Source organism: Mesitornis unicolor, unplaced genomic scaffold (genome assembly GCF_000695765.1).
Source record: "Mesitornis unicolor isolate BGI_N332 unplaced genomic scaffold, ASM69576v1 scaffold51839, whole genome shotgun sequence".
Lineage (NCBI taxonomy): Eukaryota > Metazoa > Chordata > Aves > Mesitornithiformes > Mesitornithidae > Mesitornis > Mesitornis unicolor.
The window spans coordinates 1-11,088 of record NW_010206200.1 but is presented as its reverse complement, the minus strand read 5'-3'; the positions used below and the strand labels follow the sequence as shown (position 1 = coordinate 11,088).

The window sequence follows — 11,088 nt, the reverse complement described above, 5'->3', positions numbered from 1 at the left end:
TGTTTTCTCCTTTAACGGTTGCTCGTTAGGGGAGGTATAGAGGGCTTAAGCTTTTTTTTTTTCCTAAATAATAATAATCCTAGAGGGGTTTTCTGCTATCCCCCTCGTAACTGTCGCACCCCGCGTTAACTCCGAGCTTGGGTGCTGATCCCCGGGGCAGCTTCCCTGGGCAGACCGGTCCTCTGCGGGTTTGCAGGGCTGAGCCTGAGTTGATCAGCTCCTCCGAGCAGATTTGACTCTTTATGGAGAAATTGCGGTGCCGTTTCTAGCCCTTGTATTTAGCGGATTTTTTTGGGCAAGCAGTCTGGTTATTGCTCTCTGAGGCAATAAGATGCGATGATGTAAATGAGTGGCTTGTATTTCAGCAGAGCCTGAAGAGCGGGTCCAGGTGATACAAAGGTACAGACACCGGTTGTCTGTGCTGCTGCTCTGATGTAGAAATAAAGCTCTCAGTGTTTCCACAGCTTGCTTAAATTTCAAAGGACCTTAAGCTTTGTATGAAGCTGAAAAGTTTGCTTTTAAGTGTTTCAGAGGTACCTGTCATCTAGTACCTAAGTGATAAGCAGGTATTAATTCTTAGAAGAACAAAGGACTTAGGAAAGGGTCTTATCTGGGTGGCTTTAGTTCTTGGGATCCTTTTAGTCGTGCTCTGTGAGGCCGTTTAAAATCTAAGAGGGACCGAGTGATCAGAAAGCTTGCTAACAAGTGTCTACACAATGAATGTGCTTGTGATCTAAATTGTTTATTGCAGTAAGAATTAGCCAATTGTAATAAATAACTATAAATTTTATGAAATTCAGAGCACAGAAGACTAAAGGTGCAGGGACTTCAGGTTTAATTTCTCTTAACATTAGGATGCTAAGTGGACGCTTTTGCTTATGTCTGTTGGCCAGTTCGTGCACGGTGAAAATCACAGTGACCTTGCAGCCATCGCTTTATGTCTGTCTGCTTCGTGAGTTACTTAAATCATTTAATGTGATATAAATTAATTTGTAAAAGAAGCTAAATCTTGTGGGGTTTTTGTTGGCTTTTTTCCCTTTCTCTTTTCCTTCCTTCTTCTCTTACAGTGTGTGGTTATTCTATGATACCTGAGCTCCTGGCATTTGTTTGCAAACATTTCAGTTGTTTGTTATTGATCCCTCTCGAATTTCTTAGTTGACTTGGCAAAGACCATTCCTTAATTGTGTTGTTTTACCTAGCTATCATTCTTGCCTTTTACTGCTCTGTATTTTGTGTGTTGTCACCTTTTCAGTTACAAAATTGCTCTATTCTGTTATACCAAAAAGACATGGAAATCACACGGATGTCATTTGTCAAAATACAAAATAACAGTTTCGGAGTTTTAGAACCTCCTCGTGCTGAAGCTTTGACCTTAATTTTAATTCTCTGAATTACTTTAACCAAATTTGGCAAAAGAAGGAAACCACCCCCCCTGCCCCCCCCCAGTGCTTTTTTTTATGTCTTCAAGTTGCTGTTTTAGAAAGTGTCTTGTATTGCTCTTTTAGTACTATCAGTTTTCTTTTACTTCCAAGCAGATATTTGCCTTTCATTGATGTGTAAAAGATTGTTACTATTCAGCGAGCCTATCCAGCATCTCATTGTACAGAATATTAGCCAGAAATGTAGAGTTCAGGTGACTGATTTGTATGAATAAAACCCAGATCTGCTTTCATTTTGTCCATCTCTTTGCTCATATGTTCCCGAAGTGCTGTCCTCTGTGCTGCCATACCCAATGGAGGAACAGCTCTCTGGTCTCTGCAGTTTTTGGTGTTAGTAATTTGCAGAATGCCGCTCCTTAAATGACACAATAGATGACAGCAACTTTAAAGGAGGAGCAGTGGATTCAGTTGGTAGTCGATGGATTACATTTCTTGTTTTAATTGTGCTGTCTGATTCCACAGCCCTAACAGAATGAAGAGAGGAGCACTACCGCAGGCACAGTGTAAGTCCCAGCACACAGTACTCTGTAATGTTGTTTTCTTGGTGCTTTTGCCTCCCTCCAGTCTGCTGCTTTGCCTTCAGTTTGTAGTGTGTGAAGCTCAGACAACCTGAACTTCTTAAACTTCATCATTTGGCCAACTTGACCGAACTGAATGTTGATCTGTATGGTACCTTACTTCCCATCCTGTTCACCATGAAGTCTCTGAATTTACATGCCAGCATTCCCCAACTCCTTTTTCTCTCCAGTTCTGCTCTCTTGCCTTGTTTGTGAGTCCCCTCGTTCTTTGATTTGTCAGAAAACCAGGTTTTTGGAGCAGTCGTGTGTGTTAGCTGTTACTTACTGAGATCCATGCCCCTCTCTGATGGGGATGCGTGGGGAGGTAGGACCAAAATGAGGATAAGGCTGGCACGTTGCTCTCTGTTCTGTCTGCTCATAGCTTGGTGTGACTGTAGGTGTCTGTGTCCTGTTGCATGTTGGATTGATGAGCACAGAGCTCCCTTGGAGTCTGTGCTGCCAAGCCAGATGGTGCCTTTTGTTTTTACTGTGTTGGCGAATTTTCTTTTCCTTTTCTCTTTCCTTTTTGCATGAATCAGCAAGCACAAAAAAACCCTAAGTTTCCACCAGCGACATGTTTTCTTGTGTTTACATCCTTCTGTCTGTGATGCTGAGGAACATCCTCATGTTAGGACATCTCGCGTTTTGCTCCCGTATTTGCTGCTGGTGTGGAGAGGCTTTGCACAGATAATTTAACTTTGCTGTATATGTGTGTTCCCATTGATGAAATAAAAATATTTCTTCAAATATCAGAAGACTACTGTGATTACATGGGAAGTGCTTTTAAGCTATTAAATAAGGAATTGCTGTTAACTGAAAAGTGTCTCATGGAGAAAAGCTTCTAGAAGAGTACTGTAGTTCTTGATTTATGTCAGAATAAAAGGAAGAGACATTTCATTTATCTTCCTTTTCATTGACTCAGCAGCAGTGTTTCCATCCCGTTTACAGCGATGGGATACAGTGCTTCTGTTTTGTGGATGAGAGAATGAGTTTCATGTTGATTTGTTATTTTTTTCTAAGATTATTTGCCCTAAAGAACAGTCAAAGCAAGAAGATGTGATATCTTCACATTCTGTTTTGGTTTTTGTATTTTTGGAATGGCAGACCCCTGCTAGAAACTGGACCACAAGGAAGAGTTGCTTTGGGTGAACGATGCTCAGAGACACGATGAAGTCCTGGAGTGACAGCCAGTCAGACCTCTACAGCAGTGACCAGGAGGAGGAAGAACAGATGATTTTTGGAGAAAATGAAGATGATTTGGAAGAGATGATGGATTTAAGTGACTTGCCTACCTCACTCTTTGCTTGCAGTGTTCCTGAAGCTGTGTTTGAGGTGCAGGAAGAAAAGGTAAGGTGGAGAGAGACATATTTGGGGTGTAGTATTGTAAGTACAGATACAGCTGTTGAACATTTTTGTCTGGATTTGCAGTGTATTACTGCATATTATAACTGGGAGGGAAAAAACCCAAAGTATTTACTGGGTAAGCTCAGATCAGAATAAGCAGAGTTACCAAAGAGCAGATAATACTACACTTTTGTGGCATTTGAAATTGTTAATAGATATTTAGTGCTTCTCCCCTGAAAAGCCTTTCTGGTATTTTCTCTTTTCCTCTTTATCTGAGGTACCAAATCCAAGGGCAGATTTAAATAAAATCTGAAAGCAAATTTAAATGTTTTATTTCAAAGCAAGGATTCTGTTAAAGGAGCACTATAAATTTGCAGGATGTGTGTTCTGACTTGAACACCTTGAATGTGTCTTGTAAAGGCCTTATAATAAACTAAATTACTGGCCTGTTAACATTTGTGTTCAGTCAAATCTTTACTTTCCCTTTCCTTCCAAGAACATCAGGAATAATTGCGTGCACTACACGAGGAAGGGAAAATAGCAGGGGCTGATCGGAAAGCTTTGGTCTGCGGCTTCTTCAGTTTCAGTTTACAAAAGTCCTTACAAAACCTCCAGTTTTGCTGAGAAGTTTTCAAGCTCTGAGGGCAAGGGTTGGTGTCAGACAGGAAATGCCGCTCTGTGCCTCTGAGTTGCTGAACTGTGTACTGATATTTAAGTCAATCTTTCAAATATTTACCGTGAGCTGCATTTCTACGCCGGTGCTACTGACGGATGGGCATAGTACATTCAAAATAAAAGGAGCGGTGGTTGGTTGGGAAGGCGCACATGGTGTCACATAAACAGTTTGCAAAGCAGCTTACAAACCCCCGCTTGGGCAGGGAGGAGGCTGTTACATAAGGAGAGCTGGTGCTGGTGCAGTTTGTTGTAATTGCTTTCCTATGGGTACGAAAGAAAAGGACCAGACAAGGCTGCAGAGTCTTTAGTGGCTTTATTTTCAGATGCTTTATTTTTTCTTTTCCATGTTTTGTAGCGAGAATGAGATGCAGTTCATTAGCCATTATTTACATGCCTGGCATTAAAAGCTTTTCTTTAAAGAGCAAGAGTTGTTGCTCACCTGTGTAGGTCAGAAAAAGGGAGAATTTCTAGCCTTGTATGTCAGGGTTGTTTTTACTGGAAAAAAAAAACCCAAAACAGGCAATACATGCGAGTATGTAAATCATAAATCATCTCTTGGAGATCACAGCACTAGGAAATTAAAACAGATTGCATCCTGTAACGATGCAGTTATTAATTTTTAAAGAACTTGAGGATAATATTCCATATTCAATAAAACATGATTTTTTTGGAACTATTTTTGTGAACAAGTGGTGTTTCATAATAATAGATCTTTGTCTCTTCCAGAGTAGTCTTATGAATTCGTCCTGAGAGTTCTGACATTTTCCTTCAGCACTCAGTACTTTAGTTTATCTAACATAAAAATGAACTGATGTGCGTTTGTTTTGGAGGTGCTCGGGTCAAAGTCACGCGCAAGCACCAGCATTTTTGTTGCATTTTTGATGAACAGTCGCTGGGTGGCAGTTTGTGTCTGAAGAGTTTTACAGGCTTGGAATTCAGGTTTAAGTAGGGAGACAAAGCAGTGCTACTCTGAATAGTGATCTGAATACAGATTGACAAGTTGGGGTAACTGAGGGAAGTTTGAGATGTGCAGGTTTAGAGGTGATTAAGGAAATTATTGGGATTTAGGAGAGGAATGTGAAAGGAAAATGTGTTTTCATTGAGTGAAAATGTTCATTTTGTGTTTGGAGAATCTTTGTACTTCATCTCTAGGAAAGATTTGAAGCACTTTTCACAGTCTACGATAACCAAGTTACATTCCAGTTGTTTAAAAGTTTTAGAAGAGTGAGGATAAACTTCGGCAATCCAGAGGCAGCAGCAAGAGCACGGATAGAACTGCACGAGACTGACTTCAATGGAAAAAAGCTGAAGCTGTACTTTGCACAGGTATTAAGGAACACAGAGATGATGGGAATATGTCCTTGTTTCTTTTATGTTTCACGTTTGCCCATGAGTTTCCTTCAACCTCATCCTTCTACACTGAGATCTATTACTTTTACTTACTGAGAAATTCATTCAGGGGACAGTGTTGCTTTTCAGCCTGAGCTTATGGAGTTGTAATTGGTAAGGTACAGTCGCTGTGTAGTCACAGAAACCACCTTGCCCTTTGCATAAACAGAAATGTGCTGAAAGAAAATAAGCAGGTCCAAAGATCTCTTTATAATAGGTGCTTCACAGGCGTTTACAGGCGTATTCGTGTTGGATTAGCAGCTCGCATGTGTCATGTACAGCCTTGCTGCCAACACTTAGGTAGGACAGTTTGTTACCCGCAGCATTTCTCCAAGGTGTCATACCAAGAACTGACAAAAGCTGTACTGCTTTTCATTTTAAAGCTAGGCTGAATTAAGCATTGCTAATACAGAGGATGGGCATGTATCATTGTGGAAGTAGACTAAATAAAAGGAGAATTAGTAGTTGTTATCTTCTTCTGTATCTCCTGGCTTTTGTCTGCAGGCGCAGGTATCCAGTGAAATAGGGGACAAGTCCTACCTCCTTCCTCCACAGCCTGTTAAACAGTTCCTGATATCACCGCCTGCGTCTCCCCCAGTTGGATGGAAACAGAGTGAAGATGCAACTCCCCTGATAAACTATGACTTGCTCTGTGCTGTCTCCAAGTTGGGACCAGGTAGGGATAGTTACCTGCTTTTGTTGTGTTAGCTTCAGAAGTAGTTATCGAGGGAATTTATCTGCTTACCTTTCTGCGAGAAGAAACTGAGTCTCTCTTATGTGATGTTTCTTACTTGAATAAAATGACCCATCACTTTTTACTGGATTTGTTAATATATCAGAAGTGTAGCACAGAACTGGATTCTGTGGTATGAGCTCCATCACATCTATTTACATTGATACGTATTTTTGTGTTTAATTGTCAAACTTCTCTGTGAGTCTTCCTAGGAAACACTGTTTGCTTTCTGTGAAAAGCAGGGAATTGGGACACTTAATGTTTTCAAATGCTTTTGTGGCTTTTCATTTACAGATGTCATATAAATGTACAGCGTAAATGATGTTACTTAAAAATATGTACGCTGCTTGTCTTCTGAGGTGTGGTAGTTGAGCAAATTAAAGATGACATGGGAATAAATGAATATGCGGTTGTGTTGCTGTAGATATTAAGGAGCTTTTGAGATAAAGTGGTGTAATGCTTTTCCTTGGGGATGTTCTTAGTTTGATTTTTGTTTGCTGCTCTTCAGGGGAAAAGTATGAGCTTCATGCAGGAACAGAATCGACTCCGAGTGTAGTTGTCCATGTCTGTGAAAGTGAGACCGAAGAGGAAGATGAAATAAAGAATCCCAAGCAGAAGATCATGCAGACAAGGCGCCCAGACCCGCCTGCAACAATTCTGAATGAGTCTAAAGCATTCGATTGTGCGCTGGAGGTAGGGGGCACTATGCACTGTTAAATTGTGTGATGCTCACGGTAGTATCAAAAATCAGACACTTAATGAGTACATGTGTTGATGTCTGTACTGCTGCTATATGTTACGTATAGCGACAACAGATTTTACTTGTAGTTGTCTCTCATGTTCAAGATTTTGGATGCCAATGCTCTGAAAAGCACTTTAATTTTAGGGACTAGTCCTCCAAGTGTAGCAAATCCACCTGACTTGAAATAGTGAAAAATAGGAAGTCTGGTTGTGTTCTGGATTTTTTATTTTAAAGATGTTATGCTTTTCTTTATACTGTACAGTGTGATGTACCAAGTGCTGAAATAATACCTTCCTGTCACCGTTGGATTCAAGAAAGTTCATTGTGTAGCAATTAAAAGCTGATCTGTACTGGTACAACAGCCTTCCAGTTAACATAGTGTTAAATGCAAGTGAAACGTATTCTTTATGCTAAAACTCCTTCCCAGCTCATAAGCTACGGTGAAGATTAATCTTTGCTCTTCTCAGAAATGCCAAGTACGTGTTTTTAGTTTGACATGAGGCACAAATACATGTATGGAAATAAATTCAAGTAGTTTTGCGAACTACATGAAGAATCCAGGAGGAAGAACCACAGACCACTGAGAAGAGACTCCGAGTCTGTGGCCAGCGCTGCTGCTGCTGCTGCTGCTGCTGTCCGTGGCGGTACCCACAGGTCCGATGGTTTGCACTGACCCCTGGTCAGGAGTGAATTACAACAGGTCGAGAGAAAGATGGAATCAGTTATTGAATGTGTTGTCTCTGATCCTCTGAAAATACGGTAATGTTTGTTCCTCTGCAGTCCTAGAGATGGCCTCCGTTTATAAAGAATTCAGTGACTGTTACGTTATGACTAAGCTGTGTTAGGAGATAAAACACCTAGGGTTAATTTTTAACTTGTGCTCCTAAACTTCTCCAGTCTGTTTCATATTTTTTGAAGACAATCAGTTGCCTGGCTTAGCCAGTTTTTATGCAGTTTCAGCCTTGTTTGCTGTTTTTTCATTAAGACTTAAGTAGAATCTGCTACTTTTGAGACCAGGATGCATCTTTTAAAATACAGGTCTTTAATTTTGTGATCTTGTGTTACGTGTTTTAGTAGGAGGAAAATATGCCTCGGTGTAATGACACACGCTCCTATGCTTTTATGCTATTTTATAACCAACCTTTTTTAGTCTAGACAGATTCTTCTTTTTTCTATTTAAAAAAAATACAAAATTATTTGTGAACAAACCAGGCTGCTGATGTTCATAGACACATAGAAATCATTCAGAAATTGGCCTTTTTCAAATTCATTTCAGTGTGCTTCAATCCTACATGACGTGTTACTGAATTTTCAAATGTGTTTCCACTTGATCGATGGCAGAGAGAGAAAAACGGCGATGAATTTGCATGGGCATTGTAGTTTTCAACTCCATGTTGTGCCAGCTCGTGATCCCTTCCTGCCACCAGCTTCAAGTTGCAAAATGGGATCCTGCAGGCAGGTCCTTGTTCCAGAGCAGGAGTGGTATAGATTAAAAAGGTAGGAAATGGGGTTGGTTCATTTGCCTCCACAGGTATGATATTTATGTATCTCTTCAGGTATTAAAATCACTCCAAGTCTGACTTCTCTGTCTCACTGTTCCACGTTATTAAAATAAACCAATGGTGTCCATCAGGATTGTGTATTTTTAAAATTCCAGAAGTCCATTTTGGATTTTCTGTGGTGTTTATATTTTGTTAATTGTTTAATTTCTACCCCATCGTAGAAGTTGCTGTGAAGTAGGAATAAGTGGAGAACCTTCAGATACCGTTTTTTAAGGCAAATCAAGCAGGTAATGTTGTCAATGTTGTTGTGTAAGACGTGTAACAACTTGCATTCCAACATCTTTCATTGTGTAAAGACACTTAAAATAAAAACAATGCAGTGCCATTCACATGTGGTTTTTTACCTGTGTTCCATAGCAGCCAAGGTTTGATATCCAAGTTTTCTAATGGTATTGCGTGCTTGTGCAACGGAGTGAACAGGCAAGGGAGTTTATGGTTTTCCATAAACAAAATACTGGAAAAAGGGTGCTAAACAAGTTGGGGATTTCAACAGGAAAAACCCTGGGATCTGGTGGGCTGAAGGAGTGACTGCAGGGTTTTTGTGGTGGTTTTGGGTGCCCATCACAGCACAGTTCCATTTGGATTCACCTCAAGTGAAGTTTGAATAGGAGTTTGACGCTCGCTTGGACTGTTGGGGGAGGCAGTGTCCAGTTTGGGTTGCAGTATTGAGCTCTGTCACGTTTTTGTTGTAATAAAGATAAATAACGACTTGTTTGCAGGAGTCTCCAGAGACCCATTTCCACAGCAAGGTCATTTTCAGACTTTATAAAACAAGTGCATACATCAATCGACGGAGTTACAGAACAACAGCTTGGTGCACTGCCTGTGCTTTTGCCACCAGGTTCCCCTCTCTTTCATGTCAGGCACATTTTGGCGCTGTTTTTCGTGTTAGCCGGTGGCTGTGCCCTTCCCCTGACGGGCACTGGCGCAATGTCATTGAATTACATTAAAAATGCTACCAATTCCCATTCCTTTGCTGTGTGTTCACCTCGTTCCGGTGACGGTGCCTTGGGGCTGCGCTGTGCAACGTAACGGGATGGTTTTGTCCGGCGTGGGTGTGCAAGGGGAAGGCAAAACAGAGGTGCTACAAAAAGGAGACTTGAATTTATCCATCCATCAATACCAGAATTGATTCTACTCTGCTCTCCAGGGTGACAGAACCTTCCTTGATCAATGAATGAAATTCAAGTTTGTTTCATTAACTCCCCACGATGATTCAGCACTGACCGTCAGAACCCGTTTCTCTTAATCATTGACCTGCTGTTAATCAAGGGCTATTTTTAGCAGTAGGCTTGCACAGAGGCACCAACTGTGCCCACTCCTTTCTGAGCTTGCGCTTTGTGTAAATAAATACCCCAAATTCCTTTAAAGCATTCTTCTTGAGAAGCAGCTGAAAAAATGTATGGTCTTTTCTTTGGGCGATCCGCCTGTGTGTTCTGGGGGAAAAGTTGCCGGGGGTGCTTTGTTTTTATTTTATAATAGCTAAGAATGGGCCCTGTTTTTGCAATCCTGTGATCCCTGCTTTTCTTTCTACCTTGTTACTGAAATGCTTCCCTCAGAAAGACCTCATGCATAAAATATCTCTTGATTAATTTATTCCCTGAAAGGTTATATTTCCATTTTTGTCTGGTTTTGGATTAGTGGTCTTTTTTTAGCCCAGAACAGAAGATTATCTTATGAATCTTATGCTTATTGGGTTTTGTTTACTCGCTTTGCTTAATGTGTAAAACTTGCTAGGAGGGGTTCATGCTCCGGTGTGCTTTTAATGAGGAAAGAGACCACAGCCAAGCTTCATATAGAGAAAAATGCTGAAATATTTCCTTTACTGAAGCAAACAGGAGGCTCACACCTGGCTGGGTCTGAGCATCCTTGTTCTGTGTGGGCTGTGGTGGCCCCTGCAATGCCTCGTTCTGCGACTTCTCCATCCTGCAGGGGGGAAGATCAGCCCAGCGTTGTCTCCTAACATTGGTCACACAGCTTGAAGAGGGCTTGCACAGTGAATGCATCTGTACCCTCCACCTAAAGATCAGTGCTGGAGGCATCATTTGTGTATCAAAATACCCATGGGCAGACGGTTGTAGCTTGTGCTTTGGTTATTTATGTATTTTATCTTTAAGTTTTATTTGTGCTAAGTCACACTGAAAGCACACAGTGTTTTAGAAGTTAACTAATGCATTAAAATCCTCTTCTGAACAAGTTCTCTTGCATTTTACCACGTTGGCGTGTTCGGGCTTGTAGAAGGAATGTTTCATTTCCTCGGTGAAGCGAACACATCCCAACTACAGCATCAGCGGAAACCCCAGTGTCAGCAGTGCCAGGCAGGGGCTGTGGTCACACTCAGTAGTGGGAAATGCAGAATAAAGCCAGCTAATCACAGGTTAAAGGCAAGGATTCCTTTCTAGTTTGATCCTAGTAATAAGTAGTCAAGACTGCTTGTTCGGGCTTTGGGATGGACGTGTTTGGGATCCTTCTCTGAAAGTGCCTGGAAGACCTTTGGGCATTGATGTCCTCAAGAACGGGCTGTGTTTCAAAGCTGTGGAGAGCTCCCCGTGAGCTGCCTGTCTCCATGCAACCCCTCAGCAATGAGGAACTGCCTCCCATCAGACCCAGAGCAGGTCACACAGCTGTTTCAAGGACTGGATTTGGG

General features: G+C 41.3%; 1 protein-coding gene across 1 annotated transcript; it reads left to right on the top strand.

The window, feature by feature from the left end:
- The first annotated feature begins 3,148 nt into the window (after positions 1-3,148).
- RCAN3 (RCAN family member 3) lies at positions 3,149-6,854 on the top strand. The gene is made up of 4 exons (XM_010191666.1): positions 3,149-3,343; positions 5,168-5,341; positions 5,909-6,080; positions 6,646-6,854. Exons 1-4 carry the CDS (start codon positions 3,149-3,151, stop codon positions 6,852-6,854), a joined length of 750 nt encoding a protein of 249 aa, XP_010189968.1.
- The last annotated feature ends 4,234 nt before the right edge of the window (positions 6,855-11,088 follow it).

Bases quoted from the DNA above. Each gene is read 5' to 3' on its own strand.
- RCAN3 (XM_010191666.1), top strand. From the start codon at position 3,149: ATGCTCAGAGACACGATGAAGTCCTGGAGTGACAGCCAGTCAGACCTC. The intron at 3,344-5,167 runs GTAAGGTGGAGA...CTTCATCTCTAG, and splicing joins TTGAGGTGCAGGAAGAAAAG to GAAAGATTTGAAGCACTTTT. The intron at 5,342-5,908 runs GTATTAAGGAAC...TTTTGTCTGCAG, and splicing joins TGAAGCTGTACTTTGCACAG to GCGCAGGTATCCAGTGAAAT.